Source organism: Piliocolobus tephrosceles, chromosome 4, assembly GCF_002776525.5.
Source record: "Piliocolobus tephrosceles isolate RC106 chromosome 4, ASM277652v3, whole genome shotgun sequence".
Taxonomy (NCBI): Eukaryota; Metazoa; Chordata; class Mammalia; order Primates; family Cercopithecidae; genus Piliocolobus; species Piliocolobus tephrosceles.
In genome coordinates this window covers 80,996,095-81,014,033 of record NC_045437.1, presented here as the reverse complement: position 1 = coordinate 81,014,033, position 17,939 = coordinate 80,996,095, and the positions used below count along the sequence as shown (strand labels likewise).

Here is a 17,939-nt window from a genome sequence, read left to right as displayed (position 1 = left end):
CATTTTGACCACAGAAGCTTGATATGACTGGCCCACACATGCCTGGTAGAAAATTGACTCGATTTAGGATTATCATCTAGAAAGGGAAGCACAAGTGCCATGAAAGGTTTCTTAAGGCACCAGAAAGGATTCTTAAAGCACTCTACATAATGATGGGATAATCGAAGGGACCTCCTTTGGCCCTGGGTATATCAGGACTGTAGGCCTACCTCAGTTACTACCTGATGCAAGAACTTGGTTATAAGACAGAGTAAGATCTGAAAGAAGGGTTCTTATTTTTAGGTAAATATGTAAATATGAGACTGTGTGCTTACATTGATTACTCCACATAGGTGGATGGGTCTTAATTTGGGGGAACTTTTATTCTTGTTTCATTACCTAGTATTTATTAACTAGATTTGATATTAAATGATGCCTACTTTGATTTCCCTGTCTGTAGCCACTTCTATGAAGGCTCAAGAGAATCTTCATCATTTTTTTTTGAGACTACTTCAAACAATAAATGCATTTCCCTTTTTCCCTCAGCCCAACCTCCTCCATCTGATTCAACACATTGCTGCCTTAGTGATTGTCCCAAAGCACAAATGTGGTGATATACTTTCCCGTATTTCAATTTCTTTTATAATTTTCCAGTGCTTAAAGATAAACTCCAAAATTGTTGGCACAGCATAAAAGACCTTGATTCATATGGCCTTCCTACCTTTTGGACCTCATCATTTTGTATTTCTCATACATATTTATATTCTAGCTGCAGTGATCTACCTGAACTTCCTGGAATGAGACATCTTTTACCTTTAAGTGTGTCATTCCCTTTGCCTGTAATATTAAGTGTATGCTGTCTCCTCTTCATCACCTGATAGCACTGAATCTCCTTAAAAATCTCCACTGGTCCCACAGTTTGGATCATGTACACCAATTGCAGGTGTTACTACTGTGTAATATAATTGTAATTGTTCCTGCATTTTTATCTCTCCCACTAAGCTCCATAGTCTGTTATTCAGTTTGGTATATACCACACTTACCTCAGTGTCTACTATGCAGTAGGTACTCAAGGAATAGAAGGACAAATAGACAAATTGATAGACAAATGGAAGGATAGCTAGCTAGCTATATGTGTGGATGGATGGATAGATAAATAGATAGATAGATGATAGATAGATAGATGATAGGTATATAAATGATAGCAAGTCTATTGAAGTATCTTTATCAGTCATCAACCACCCCATTCAAAATGCTGCCAGGATTATCTTCTTAATTTAGATCTGACCGTGTCCAAACTTCAAAATACATGTTAAAAATGTTAAACACTCTCATTGATTGCTTATCTTAAAAATTACAATGTCACTTTTTAATCCTCCCTGATCTAACATATTTATACTTTCTTAGCCATTCCAGATTAAATACTGCATGGTCCAGCCACGCTAAATTCTTTGGTATTCCCCAAACATTCATTCATTCATTTTATGACTCTCTTTTCTAAGATCTGCTCCAGTGCTTATGTACTGTTTTAGTCTATCATCTTAGTGTGGCTAATGACTTGATTTATATTTGACAGAAATCATAACCTGAATTTTCATTTTTCAAATACTTTTAAAGTGCTTCATCTGGAGAAGAGATTAAATAATTCTCATGTGAAAAACCTTACAGAGAATAACGTAACTAAGAAATACAATCTAGTAGGAAGTTGGTGCCCAGATGCATTTTTATTTTGAAAAATCCCATACTCATTGAGTCCAGGAGGTGGCACTTTCACCTACAAAGCTCCCTGTAAAACTATGTGTTTTTGTGCATCTGATTCAAATCCTCTGTGCAATAGAGCCACACCCATGATTCTGTCTGAAGTCTGCTTTTTTACTCCAGACTTAATCAGTGCTACTTTGAGTATGTCAGTCTTCTTAGGGACAATCCTTAAGGTCTCTGGAAGCCTTTTATTTAGCTGAGAAGATCTTTCAGGCTCTGTCTGAATTATTTGAAATGTTTTCACACGGAGGTTTATAGCCACATCCTTGATTTGATATTTATGTTGGGCCATGTCTTTCTGGCATTCGATAATTTACCACTTTAAGAAGTGGGAGTTTAGAAACAATTGTGTTTTCTAACACAAGTCCTGGTCCTTGTATACTACTTCCCTTTACTTTTCAAAAGGACTGGTCCTTTATTTAGCTCATCTCTTTATTGTAGCACCTTATCATATGCAGGCAGTAAGAGCCAACTGATGCTTTAACAGTCTGCCTGGAAATCTCCTTACTCTTATGAAAAGTTAATCGCATACATATTCTACTTCCCCAGTTACCTGAGATGACAGCTTTATCAATTGTTACTCGCTACATAAAATGGGTAGTCATTTTTCTAGCTTTTCGTGGCCATGACTGCTTTTCCTGATACTGTCTGCCACCCATTGCCATAGCCAAGGCCACGCATTATGGGGTTTCCATTATGTATGTCATAACTTATTTCTCTGTAGCAGTTTCCCTCTTATCCTTCCACATTTCTTTCACCCATCTCAAGCAAGCTAGCCTGAAGTCATTCACATGGCGATCACAGCACTCCAAGAGAGGCAGTAGGTATCTTCAAGTGCTTTTCAAATCTCTGTTGTCTTCAAGTCTGTTAATGACCTACTGGCCAAAGCAAGTCACATGGACAAGCCCAGATTCTAGGGATCCAGAAATAAATCCTGTCCTTTAAAGAGTTAAAGAATAAACTGTGTGGAACTAAAGAAGGTATTTATCAGAGTAATTAATGACACCAGTCTATTACAGATATTTGGGTTAGTATTTATTAACCAATTAGACAACATTCTCTTTACATATTTTGAAGGAACTCCAAACTGAACCAATAGCTTTCAGAGGCAGTGTTTGAATTATGCAGTTCAATTTTTACCATGTTACATAGTATTTTTTTTTTTTTTTTGAGTACATGGTTTGAAATGAGTCTTGCAAATCTTATGTGTGAATCTTAATATTACCCTGACTTTTGACTTTGCCAAGGGAACATCCATAGCAAAGTTAACTGTATGTTTCAATGCCTAAGAAGAAAAAAAATGTCAATTTCTGTTTTTTTTTTTTAATGCCTTAGGTGATATTTGTGATCCCAATCCATGTGAAAATGGAGGTATCTGTTCGCCAGGATTGGCTGATGGTTCCTTTTCCTGTGAGTGTCCAGATGGCTTCACAGACCCCAACTGTTCTAGTGTTGTGGAGGTTGGTAAGTGCAAAATTTAAGCATTTCAGTAGTTATCTTTTTGTTTCCATGAATAACTGGCAGTTTGGCTGTGGTGCATTATGGAGATTAGGTGTAAAATTGCTGTATGTTTCTAATTAGTTTACTTTTGTGTAGGATTCTCGTTTTATCATTTCCAGTTTATATTGAAATTATATTGTGTTCTTTAAGTTTTAAAATATTTTTACTAATTATAAATTTAAAGACACTACAAATAATACATAAATATAACATTTCTCATATTTCTAATATTAATATAAATTTAACATTTTATTCTCAAATAAAATACAGAACTCCAAAGTCAATTTATTCAAGTTAAATTATCACTTTAAATAAAACAGGATGCTTTTAGGGACTTCTAGCATCCATCAGCATTTTGTAGCTATTCTAATCATTCCTGTTCTTAGGTGATAAATGTATTTGATATTTCTAAGCATATAAAGGAGAGGATATTCCAGATGCAGTGCTCTTCAAAGTTTTCTCAAAAATTTGCTCTGCAAAAATTAATGTGTCATGGTTATATTAAAATAGTTTTTTAAAAAGTCTGCAAAATATGTATACTTATGGATTTAGAGTAATTTCTGTAATTCCAGATAGTTCCCTTTAAGGAAATAGCTATACTTTAAAATAATTTAACATCATGTAAACTTGTGCAGCGATTTTCTCTCTGACTAAAGAGAGAAATGATTTTCAAAGTTAACACCACAAGTAAGTTTGAAAAAAGTATATATTTTTCACATTAGTACCAAGAAGAGTACAAGATGGAATATATCTGTTCATCATAGGAAACCAAACATGTTTTGGATCAAATATTTGTCAACCAGCATAAACCTTAGAGAAACAGGGCACTTCAATGGCTTTGGAGAAATAGTTTTGAAAAAGAAAAGTAATAGCATCCAGGGATCAGCTTGAATTACCTATCATTGTACCCAGTGCACCTAATTTAATACCTTATGCATAGTAAAAATCCAGCAACTATTGGTTGAATGAAAGAAAGAATAATTAAATAAAGCCATTAATTTACCATCTCTGGCCATTAGTTACTGGATTGTAGTGTGTTTTATTTTTTAAATGAATTTTTCTTAATTTTATTTGCATTATGAATATATGTCATCCAAAGAAGTTAATTATATTATTGCTGAAAAGTACTTTGTTCTTTTAATTCATCTTCAAAGATAATTCTCTTTTAAGGCTTTTATTAACTCACTGATATTTTAGGAGGTTTGACACAGTGCCATCGAAATAAAACTGTTGTAACCACTTTGACCCAGGCTTCAAATATGTACATTTGAGTTTCAGAGTTTAATGTGAGAATCATATCCTCAGGAAAGTCTGTATATCTGAAGAAAATTAGAGTCATAAATACCCCTAGTAGAAATGTATGAATAGAATAAAATTTTAGTGTTGTATTTTAAGCCCAACAACTCCAAATTGGCAGTGCCTTCGATTTGTATAATAGTATGTAATATTTTTGGCACCATTAGAAAGATCCAAATCTGAAATCAGAGAAACAAATGTAGGTAAATGATTAAGAAATCAGTATCTTAGAAGAATTTTGGTTGTTGTTGTTGTTGAGATGGAATCTCGCTCTGTCGCCCAGGCTGGAGTGCAGTGGCGCAATCTCAGCTCACTGCAAGCTCGGTCCCCTGAGTTCAAGCCATTCTCCTGCCTCAGCCTCCCAAGTACCTGGGGCTATAGGTGCCCACCACCACGCGTGGCTAATTTCTTTTTGTATATTTTGTACAGACGGGGTTTCACCACGTTAGCCAGGATGATCTTGATTTCCTGACCTCATGATCTGTCTGCCTCAGCCTCCCAAAGTGCTGGGGTTACAGGCGTGAACCACCATGCCTGGCCAGCAGAATTTTAAAGTAAACACTTGTATACTTTTGGGCTATAATTTTAGTTATTAATTGAACATTCGCCATTTTGTCCGAAGACTGATACTATAGGCAGCAACACTTTAAAGAAAACTAAGCACGCTGCCATATTCCACCTAGTTCAGTGTGACTTTGGGAAATCAAATGCTTATAGAATTAAATTAAAACTCAGATGCATTACTATGTATTAGTATACATCTCTGATATTCAGAAATTGGATAGTTATACTGTATTATTTTAAGCTATATTTTTTAATTATATGTTTCTCACAACCCTATTATTCTCTGAGCTGTATTTAGGAGGTCTTGGAAGAAGTATATTTAGTTTGTATTTGCTTGATCATTTAGTATAGGATATTAGTTACACCAATTCTATTTTCATGTACTGGTGTTCTAACATTAAAATACTAGGAAACAACTTTCCTAAAATTGAACACTTTAAGTGTTCACAGTTTCTGAAGTACAACTTTCCTATATTATGAAATAATTTTTATAAAAGATCAGAAAATAATGAGAAATCAAGCACAATTTTCAAGTTAGATACCTATTTATGACAGAAACATTACCCTACTTGTCTTTCTACTGCTTTTTCTCACCTTCATACTTTCTCGCATATGAAAGGTGCACTAAACATTGATTGAATAGTAATACTTTGTAATAATGCCTTTAATATCTAGCTTACCTTGGGGCTTTTCAGAGTTTTAAAACTAATTATTGGGATCAAGTAGTTCAAGCATTAGATTACTAAAGACCATCCTGCATTTTTGTTTAGAAAAAAAATAAAAGGCTGGTTGCGGTGGCTCACGCTGGTAATCCCAGCACTTTGGAAGGCCGAGGCCGGTGGATCACGAGCTCAGAAGTTTGAGACCAGCCTGGCCAACATAGTGAAACCCTGTCTCTACCAAATATAAAAAAATTAACAGGCTGTGATGACAGGTTCTGTAGTCCTAGCTACTAGAGAGGCTGAGGCAGGAGAATCACTTGAACCCAGGAGGTGGAGGTTGCAGTGAGCTGAGATTGCGCCACTGCATTCCAGCCTAGGTGACAGAGAGAGACTCCATCTCAAATAAGTAAATAAATAAAAATAAAAATAAATGGCTTGTCCAAGGCTTTTTTGTTCTTGTTCTGCTGTTGTTATCTAGCACCAATGCAGGAAAGAGTGTATTAGAATTTAAAAAACAAACAAAAAACACATGTGGGTATTTTGAGGTAATATCTTAAAAGGCAAAAAATAATTGAGCTGTCACTAGTCTGTATTTTTCCTTACATATTAGTTACCACAAAGATAGAGATGTTTCTAAGGTTTCTTTTATCCATTTCGGACCGTATGAATTTTGAGCCATACATATTATGAAATTCTAAATCTTTTTATTTTTAATTTCCAAAGGAAAGAAAATACTCTCATTTATATTTGCTTAGAAAAAGTGTTTTTTGATCCCAGTTTTTAAAATTATTTTTACCTAGTTTGTTCTTCAGTCAGACATATATTCTTCATTGCAGTTCATCTGGAAAGGAGAATTTCAAATGCATGCTTAGAGGAAAACATTTCATGATTTTACTTCAAACCTTACTACTTTGCAGTAGCTTTGTTTCAGGTTATTGATACTTATTTCAACAGATCCTCATCCAATTTTGTACTTTTATTCTTCCCTCACAAAACATATAATATCAGATAAGTACAAAACACTTAACAACATTTGCAATCAGTACACACAATCACTTGCATTCCTGTGTTATGTGGGATTGTTTGGCAAAATTGACTTTCTCAGATTTGTGAACTTCATTCACTAGACAACATTGCTTTTCTTTGGACATTTTTTTGATATTTCTGTATACTACATTCTCGCTCTCTCTTTACTTCTCTGTATCCCCACACACAGCTATCACGCATACACACCTACACAACTCAATATGCTTAGCCTCTTAGAGTTATTAAGATTCCCTTCTGATATCTGAAAATGGCAGTAGGAAAACTTCTCTTCAAACAAAGCAAAGAAAAAGCCCTTGTTTTAAATTCTTAAATTTGAAGACATTAGCCAGATTAACCAGTGTTTGCACAGATGTGCACTGAATGTTGCCTCCCTCTCCAGAGGATTTGTGGACAGACCACCATGTGGCTAAGCCCCAAATTGCTTCCCACTTACTCACTCACATTCCTGGATGGCACTGTGTAATTGGGAGCTGTATTATGACACATGCATTTCATGCAGAAATTTTGTATTATCTCTCTCGCCCTCTCTCTCTATATATATACACACACACACACACGCAAATATGTATTATATATTTTATATGTATAAAATATAAATATATAATATATATTTATATAATTATATAATATAACATATATTATATATTATATGAATATATATTATAATTATATTTGTGAACTTGTATCACAACACATCACAACATATCTATATATCTATCATCTATTTTATATGAAATATATATAATATAACATATATTATATAATATATGTTATATTATATATTATATACACAGAGAGAGAGAGAGAGAGAGAGACCAGCCTGGTCAACATAGTGAAACCCTGTCTTTACCAAATATACAAAAATTAGCTGGGCGTGATGGCAGGTGCCTGTAGTTCCAGCTACTAGGGATGGTGAGGCAGGAGAATCACTTGAACCCAAGAGGTGACATATAGATAGATAGATACATAGATAGATAGATAGATTAGATAGATAGATAGAAAGAGAGAGAGAGAGAGAGAGAGAGATGGAATCTCGCTCTGTCACCCAGCCTGGAGAGCAATGCCATGATCTTGGCTCACTGCATCCTCCACCTTCTGGGTTCAAGGGATTCTCCTGCCTTAGCCTCCCAAGTAGATGGGATTACAGGCACGTGCCACCATGCCCAGCTAATTTTTATATATTTTTTTAGTAGAGACAGGGTTTCACCGTGTTGGCCAGACTGGTCTCGAACTCCTGACCTTCTGACCTCAGGTGATCCAACCACCTTGGCTCCCAAAGTGCTGGGATTACAGGCGTGAGCCACCTTGCCTGGCCTGTCAGTATATGTTACACAGTTCACAAATGGAAATCTTGAGAATTTTTAAATTGTACAAGTTCTGTGGCATAATTCCCCTGTGTGCGTTATCAGAATAATCCATTAGTAACAAGTATAAACTTTTACAACTCAAATACATAGTATATTAATGTAATCAAAGGGAAAAAATAAGTGACCTTTTTAAAAAAATTAAATCTTAGTTTTTATTTTTAAATAAATATTTATTGAATGTTTGCTAAGTAGTTGTTACCTGGATGGTGGAGGGGCAATGATAAACAAGTTCCTGTTTAGATGATGAGATACATAGACAGACAGACATATAGACAGGAAGAGATAGATAGATAATAGAAAATAGAAAAATAGATGATAGATAGATATATAGATATGTTGTGACGTGTTGTGATACAAATACATGGAGCCATAAAAATATAAAGCAGATAACCTGCCTTAAGCTAAGTGTAAAGGAACGCATGCCAACCTGTCAAAGTAACATCTAGACATAAACCTAAAAAATAATTTCAATCTGTTGCAGACTGTAAACAACAACAACAAACAACCAAACCTATTCCAGACAGAGAAAATAGTGTGTACAATAACCAGGAGATTAAAAATATATGTAATGTCATGAACTGAAAGAAGTTAAATGTGTCTAGAACTTAGAGAGAAGGGACATGGTGGCCAGCACTGACTCTGAGGATGGTGACAAGTGGCAGATATGCTAGAGTTTGGTACAGTGTTTTAAGAAAAATTGACTTTTTGCTAAGAACAACAGAGAGAATTTATATTTCTGTTAGTGCAACATGAAAACACAGTACAGCAAAACACAGCAGGGGGACAATTTGAAGGCAATTGCAGCAGATGAGGCTAGACATGATCTTAGCTTGGGTCAGTGTGGTAACTAACGGGATGAAGAGGAGAGAGTCACTGAGTATTTAGACAATACCCTAGACAAGTATTGGTTATTTGTGGGGTATGAAGAAAAAGAGTTTGCGAGAAACTAAGAGTAAAGAAAGGCATCCCCAGTTTCTGGCCTGAGCAACTGGATATCATTTACTGAGATATTGTAAATGACAATACACAGGATTGGGAGGCAGAAAGAGAGTGCAGTATTTCACATATTGAATTTGACAAATTTGATAGACATTATCTAAGAAGTCAAGCATCGAAGTAGAAGTCGTAATTATATAGATGATTATTGAAGCTTAGGGAATGGATGAGTCTGCCTAGAAACAGGGTAATAGCAAAGAATAGAAGAGCTAGACATGGGAAAGAATAGAGGACTTTGAAATGCAAACCGGTAAGAGGGCCGTCAATATTTAAGTGATAAGTAGAGAAAGTGAAATCTGTAAAGCAGCTAGAGAGAGTAGTCAGGTAGAAGGAAAACCAGGAAATTGTGGTGCACAGTAAGTTCAGGATTAACAATGTCTCAAGAAGTGGATAATCAGCAATGTCAAGTACTGTGGAGCAGTTAAGCAAGATAAGCATTTACTTTAATTCCATGTGATTTATGGATGATCTTGTTGCTTTACGGAAGATCAGTTTTGCTGGCATTGTGGAGAAAGAGCTTGACTGTGTGGCACATAGAAGAATTTGTAGAAAAATAATTAAACGGCTAAAACAAACATTTGTCTATTTATTTGCTTACTCATTCCTCTGTCAAATATTTGAGTCTCAACTATGTGCCACTCTTCCTGTCACTGAGGATATAGCAGTTAAAAAATAGTCTTTGTCATAAATATGTGTAAAATATTGTTAAAATGATCAGACAAAACAAAGAATATAAACATTGGAATGTGGTAGTAATATAACATTCATCATCACTTGGAAAAAATTAAATGTATGTGTATTATTGAGAGTAGGTCAGTACAGGATAATAGTACTGTATATCATTTTATTTATAATTTCTTTTTATCTTCTCTGTAATTATATCGACTTCTGGCCAGGCTTCTCATTTCCGTGTGTGTGTGTGTGTGTGTGTGTGTGTGTGTGTGTGTGTGTATATATATGGCATATCATGTAAAAAATATATAATATATATATATATATTTGGGAAAAGTTATTTCATTTTATTCTGTTTTATCTTCTATCCTCTCCTACCTATCATATTCCACAGAAACTTATTTCCCTTTGGTAATGATATCCCTTTTCTAATACAAATTCAGATTCTATTAAATTTGTTACCCCCCTATATTGTCACTAATGATCTGTTCCTCAGCTTTCATTTTATTATGAAAAATTGAATATATTTACCCCAGAAAATAGAGACTGTCATACACATTTTTTAAAAAACTAGAAGTTGACTGTACATTTCACTCTATGAATAGCCATATTCATGTTTATCTTTCAGAAGGCAATCAGTGTCAGAATATCAAGTAGTATAATAGAGTCTGACGCTGTTTGAAAGACTTCTTGTTAGTGTTCATGAAATATCAGAAAGTTAGCGAGCCTTAAGTAGCTCTCTTGGGTGGTGTAGGGTTATTTTAGATTTCGAGACTTTGGTTACCAAATGAGGGGTTTGGTAAATTTCAGTTAAATTTTTCACATAGTAGATGAAACTGTGAGTAGTTGTCAGGGTGGTTCATTTTCCTTTCTTCTTAAGATTACTTCTTAGACTCATGATTGAATCCATTTTTCTAGAAATTATCATAATGAGAGCTATGTTTCATAGACGAAAATACTTTCTCTAAAGCTGCTAGCCAATAGATGATTGCTAAGAAATTTTCCAGTCAACTAGGGTCAAAGGGATTTATTTTCACAGTTATGTTTCCTTACTTTTCTAATAATAAGAAAGGTTAAATATAAGTTCATACAAACAAATATAATTGTAAGTTAAGATGACAGATAATTAAGGGAAAGTTTTTGTACTAATTTTGGATATATTATAGAAAAGTAATTATGTTTTATATGTGTAAAAATTCTGTAACATACTATATAAATTCATTAGCTTATTGATGTAAAAATATTTCTGCTTTATTAATAATGACAATGAATAGAATTTGTTAGTTTGCAATTCCAAGCTGTAACAATTATATATTAACTTTCAGAGAGAAAAAAATGTGTAACATCAAAGAACCTTAGATATTATTGAATACCGAAAGCCATTCTAGTCCAGTCAAAGGACAAAAGCCAGTTTGTGGTAAAACTTTTATTTGTAAGAAAAGACAATGACCCATTAAGATATTGATATATATCATTTAAACCACTGTCCTTTAGTTTATATTTTACACAACATTTATTGAATTTTTTCTTTACGAAAGTTACATATATATATGTAAACTTTAGAACATACAAAATAAAAGAAGCAAACAAAATGTATCATAATATTAGGTTATATACACTTTCAGTCCTTTTTTTAATCACTTATCTGTATCTTTTTTTTTTGTACCTACCTGAAGCTATATACAGTCATATAAAGAATGATAGCAATTTGATTTTTTACATAAAATTATGTACATGTTTGTGTTTATGTGTATACATATGTGTGCATAGAACTTACACTACACAGTTCATATTTCTTGATAGTCACTTTTAGTTTTTTCACATAAGGATATAAAATTATCTTTCCATTTAATTAAAAATTGTTTCCTGAAATTTTTTAAATAGTAGGAAAACATTCCATCATTTATTATCATTTATTTAATGAGCCCCTACTTGTGGACATTTAAGTAGTATGCTAATTTCCTCTATTATGAAGAATTTGATAGAGTGCTTTATACCTAAATTTTGTGTATATTTGCCATTGTGTCTTTAGACTAAATTCTTAAAGGTAAATGGTTGGGATAAGAGTTTTTTGAAAGCTTTTAATATTCTAAGGATTGTATAGAAAAGGCTAAACAGTTTATCATGATAGATTTATAATGAAGAGGAAGCTTAATATACTTATGCTCACTTATTCATAGTAATATAGATTTGGAGTTATTTGATTTGTATAATAGAAGAAGAAAAATACACATGAAGAGGAAAAGAAGAGATTGTTATCCTATCCAATGTATTTTAAAAATAATGTGATTATATCTCCTTTAATTTTCATTCAAACATTTGATTACTGTAGTAGGCCATAAAACATTTAAAAAGGGCAAACCAGAAGTAGGCATATATAAAGAAGAGTTTAGTTAATAAAAACTATAATGAAAGGGACATTCTCTAAAATCAAGCCCAATAAGAGAAGAAGTAGACATTCAATTATACAAAGCTTAAATAATATTTTAGAGCATCTGCAGCAGCAGTCCCCAACCTCTTTGGTACCAGGGACTGGGTTTCATGGAAGACAATTTTTCCACAGAAGATGGGTTGGCATTAGATTATCATAAGGAGCATGCAACCTACATCCCTTGCATATGCAGTTCACAACAGAGTTGTGTTCTTAGGAGAATTTAATGCTGCTGCTGATCTGAAAGGAGGCAGAGCTCATGCAGTAATACTTGTTCACCTGCTGCCCATCTCTTGCTGTGTGGCCTGGTTCCTAACAGGCCACGGACTGGTAGGATCCCTGATCTAAAGTATGGAACAGGCTTAGGGTGAGTGGAAAAAGAAAGCTTAAGAAGGTTAAATAAAGCTAGGAAATGGAAAAATGACTAATACTACTCTGATGGAAAGTAAAGGGCTAATGGATGAGTGACACAGCCTTTGCTCTCATCTCTCCCCATACTACTATTAACACAGAATATGGAATGAAGAAAAAGATAGGACACTTTAAGAATTCATTGAAAATAAGTGTTTTGGCCTGGAGCGGTGGCTCATGCCTGTAATCCCAGCACTTTGGGAGACCAAGGTGGGTGGGTCACTTGAGTTCAGGGTTTTAAGACCAGCCTGGCCAACATGGTAAAACCTTTTCTCTACTAAAAAAAATAATAATAATAATAATAAAATAAAAAGTAGCCAGGCGTGGTGGTGCACATCTGTAATCCCAGCTAAGCAAGAGGCTGAAATGAGAATAGCTTGAACCTGGGAGGTAGAGGTTGCAGTGAGCTGGGATCATGTCACTGCACTCCATCCTGACAACAGAGAGAGACTGCTTCAAACTAACTAAATAAGTAAATAAATACTTAAGTGTTTTGCTAGGTTGGATTAATTTCTTGAAAATATTACAGACTCCTGTAGCATCTAATACAAATCTTATTGGTACCTCCTGTGTGCTAGAATCATGCTATTTGATATGAGGAATTGCTAGAATAAAGCATAAGGGTTACTGAGATGAAATAGAGGCATGAATTCTTTGTCAAAGAGCTTAAAATAGATGTCATTGTTTGTGGAGTTTTGTTTGGCCACATTCCCTGGAGCCATAGGAAAACTAGGTGACACCTAAAGGTGACTTTGTACTGTAAGACAACTTACTGTTTAACATATATCAAAGTATTTATGTGAAGAAAATCCCATAATCCATATTGCTTAAAGTACAGGGTTAACAATTTCTAAATGAGTCATATAATGAGAGTAGAATTGGGCTGAATCATTTCCAGATTATATTTAATTTTGGCATTTGAAAGTATAAAATTAATCAAGCTATGATTTAAAATAGACAACAATCAATATTCATTGTTATCTTCTTTTTATTTTAATCAAGGCCTGGAAAGAAAAATAGGGAGGGCAAAATTTCAGTCTCTCAGCTGAAGATAGAACCCAGTAAGGATATTTGTTTTCTTAAGTACTAATCCTTGGAAAATATAGCAAATTTCAAAAAAGAATTAACACCTTTTTAATACAATGTATTCATATAACCCCACAATGTCTTTATCAGCTAAGGTTTCGTTGTGAAATGAAACCAGAATGCTTCATCCAAATCACAGGGAGCCATTGGATACAGAACTCATTATTGTGACTCATCTACACAAGGAGCTCAAACATTTTCAAGAACAAGACATATTCTGTGTGTGTCAGCTTAGCTGTCTTTTAACCAATGACTTTGGCTCTTCAGACAATAGATAAATTGGAGTGCATCACAGAACAGCCTCTGGCTTGCAAGGTTAGATTTCATTACTTCTTAAATATGGAGGTCCAGCTGTGTTACTTTCCACAATGCTTTCCTGTCCCAGAACTACTGTAGTAAAGCTCCCTTCTCAATGAGCCCTGCTTTTTATTAGCACATCAGGTGATAAACATTGAAGTGTGTGGGCAGATAGTCTTTTTATGCAGTTTATCAGTCACTGTCATGCCAAAGACAAAGACTTTTTTCCTCATCCTTTTCCCTTTAATTTTGCTTGTATTTTCAGAGTGCACCATTCATTTAAACACACACACACACACACACACACACACACACACACGTAAAATAACCTGTAAATAAACAAGTGAGCTAATGTCAATGTCAGTGTTAAACAGGAAGGGGATTCTGTGATAAATGTAATGAATAGACCAAGGTCATTGATTCCTGCTCAGTGGAAGAACAAGTGTTAAACCTACAATTTTGTTCCATGCTTTTTGCACTTTGCAGTGCTTATGTTCAAATTAAGCTATGCCTGTTACACATATGGGAAGTAATACTTTCAAACCCAAAGAAATAATAATATTTCTTTTTGTTGGTTTGGAAGTTTGTTGTTGTTGTTGTTTTTGGAGATGGGGTCTCTGTCACCCATGCTGGAGTGCAATGATGCAATCATGGCTCACTGCAGCCTCAATGTCCCAGGCTCAAGTGATCCTCCCACCTCAGGCTCCCAAGTAGCTGGGACTACAGGTACACTCCACCAAGCCTGGTTAATTTTTGTACTTTGTGTAGAGACAGGGTTTTGCCATGTCACCCAGGCTGGTCTTGAACTTCTAGGCTCAAGCAATCCACCCACCTCAGCCTCCCCAAATGTTGAGATTACAGGCATGAGCCACCCCACCCAGCCAAAAATAATACTTCTAATTCCAGTGTTTATTACATGCTGAGCATGCTCTACTGGCATTCTGTAGTGTGTAAACATCTGAAGGAACACATTCTTTATTTTTATTTTATTTTTTTTAATTTTATTTTATTTATTTATTTTATTATACTCTAAGTTCTAGGGTACATGTGCATAACGTGCAGGTTTGTTACATATGTATACATGTGCCATGTTGGTGTGCTGCACCCATCAACTCGTCAGCACGCATCAATTCATCATTTATATCAGGTATAACTCCCCAATGCAATCCCTCCCCCCTCCCCCCTCCCCATGATAGGCCCCAGTGTGTGATGTTCCCCTTCCCGAGTCCAAGTGAGCTCATTGTTCAGTTCCCACCTATGAGTGAGAACATGCGGTGTTTGGTTTTCTCTTCTTGTGATAGTTTGCTAAGAATGATGGTTTCCAGCTGCATCCATGTCCCTACAAAGGACGCAAACTCATCCTTTTTTATGGCTGCATAGTATTCCATGGTGTATATGTGAACACATTCTTTAAAGGACTGCATCATGGGGGTGTGGTTAAGAAGCTAGCCAGGCTGAGTTGAAATCTTGGTACTTCTATTTGCTAAGTCTGTGACTTTGAGCAAGTTACTTAATCTCTCTCCACCTTAGTTTCCTCATCTGTAAAATTGGGGTAAGAGTACCAATGTCAACGGGCCTTTGTGTAAATTAAATGATTCAATACGTGTAAGGATGTTTAAACAGTGTCTGGCTCATAAGTGCCACCCAGGAGTTACTAATTAAGTGATATAAATAATTAACCCTTATATACTATTTTAAAGCTACATGCAGAAATCAAACATCTAAGCCTCAGACTATTCTTTCATCATTTTAGTTATTAACAAAATTATTGAAATGTCCAATCAGTACTGACTTATTATTTTTATGTCAGGTTTTTTTTTTTTTTTTTTCTGTTTGTGCATGAATACACAAACTGGGGGCAATTTAGCTGTCAGCTTTTAATTTTTCAAAAACTTTCTTTCCTTCAACATAATTTGACAAATCACCTCATTTCATATGGGAAAAAGAGAACCCTATGTTTTATTACATGAAATTTATGAGTAATATAAGTAATGCTTGCATAATTAGGAATCAGTCCTTTAGGAATATAGCTTTCCTTAAGCTTAGAGCAAATAAGTTATGAATTGATTTTTTTCTTTATAAGATTGCAAAATGGGAATCCTGTAAAGGTATAATAAATACCAAGTTGGAATTTATGACAGTACATTAATATTAGTTTCTTGGATATGATAGATCAGCAATAAGCTCTTTGTGACTTTGCATAAAGATAGAATCACAGGGAAGAAAGAACATTAGGATCCTCCATTTAACAAATGTGGGGGAGGGGGAGGGGGGAGGGATTGCATTGGGGAGTTATACATGATATAAATGATGAATTGATGGGTGCTGACGAGTTGATGGGTGAAGCACACCAACATGGCACAAGTATACATATGTAACAAACCTGCACGTTATGCACATGTACCCTAGAACTTAAAGTATAATTAAAAAAAACAAAAAAAGAAAAAAAAAACAAATGTGTATTGAGACTTCATGGAGAGCCTGTGATCTACCCTTTCTCTATGACCTGATGATAAAGGCTCAGCCTTCTAAATACTTAAATTTAAGAAAGGGTAAGACAGGCACATCAGTAATCATTATACAATGCAGAAAATAATTATCATAAGAGGGGAACAAAGTGCTATGGGTATCAAGTGAGGAAAGATCACTTCCTGTCCTAGGAATCAGATTTTATGTTTGTGGTGGCTTTTGAGATGAGCTGAGATGGAAATTTATTTAATCTGTAGAAATTACTATATTGGAACATTTTAAGCAAATATAGAATGATAGAAAGCAAAAAAAAAAAAAAAAAAATAGACATGGGGAAACTTTCTAGAAGAATTAGCATTAGTGGTTGCTCAGGTTATAAGATGTTTATGGGCAGGATTGGGAGCAAGACCAGGACGGTAATGTGGATCTGTATTCTATAGAGCAGTGGCCCCCACCTTTTGGGCACCAGGAACCAGTTTCGTGGAAAACAATTTTTTCCACGGAGCGGCAGTGGAGGAGTAGTTTCAGGATGAAAGTGTTCCACCTCAGATCATCAGGCATTAGATTAAGGAGGCCACACCCTAGATAACCCGCATATGCAGTTCACAATAGGATTCCTGCTCCTATGAGAATCTAATACTGCTGCTGATCTGGCAAGAGGCGGGGCTCAGGCTCATTTCCTGTTGTGCAGCCAGATTTCTAACAGGCCGCGGACCGGCACCTGTTCATGCCCCAGGAGAGTTGGAGACCCTCGATATAAGCCTCTATTCATCTCCTTGAACCAAAGTACAGTCATCAGTGTTATTTCCAAAATTATCCCGGAAATAAGACTGTATAACTTGTCTTGAAAATTTATTATTGAAGCGTGTAATCATTATAAAAACACAAAGCTCTTATCTGAACAACATTTAAGTACTACCTCAGGCTTTTGAGGAATAAGTTGTTTAAATTTTTCTATTATGTTTTTATTCTGCCTCCAAGATGAATTTTTTTTTCGACTTATTAATTATTTTATTTTCGACAGGACTTGGTCTAATAGGTAGTTGATTTGGAAAGGGCTGAATGTGGCTCATTGACCGAAATTGATGCTAACTTTTAATCTAGAATTTCTAATCAGAAATTAGTTATTGGAAGAAACAACTGTAAAGTTTTAAAGCTGGTTTCCGGTAGAAACATCTACAACTAGAAATGTCAGTTGACGTGGAAAATTTCAAGAGAAGCTACAAAATATTTAGATTCTGCTGGATGGACACTTAGTCTTGGACACTAAGGAAATTGTTTCCATTAGAACAAATGTTTGGTTTTCCTGTCTGTGGACTTTAATCAACTACATGTGAAATATATGCAAAATAGATTCTTTGCTAGAGAGAAAGTGAAAGATTGAAAGTATATCTTTACGGC

At 34.9% G+C, this 17,939-nt stretch overlaps 1 protein-coding gene across 2 annotated transcripts in view; it reads left to right on the top strand.

Moving 5' to 3' along the window:
* The window catches only part of EDIL3 (EGF like repeats and discoidin domains 3), a 458,360-nt gene that overhangs the window by 136,886 nt on the left and 303,535 nt on the right, over positions 1-17,939 (top strand). For both annotated transcript variants that reach the window (XM_023215003.3, XM_023215004.2), the window contains exon 2: positions 3,076-3,204. In XM_023215003.3, the coding sequence (XP_023070771.1) occupies positions 3,076-3,204 (129 nt within the window). The remainder of the gene's footprint in view (positions 1-3,075; positions 3,205-17,939) is intronic.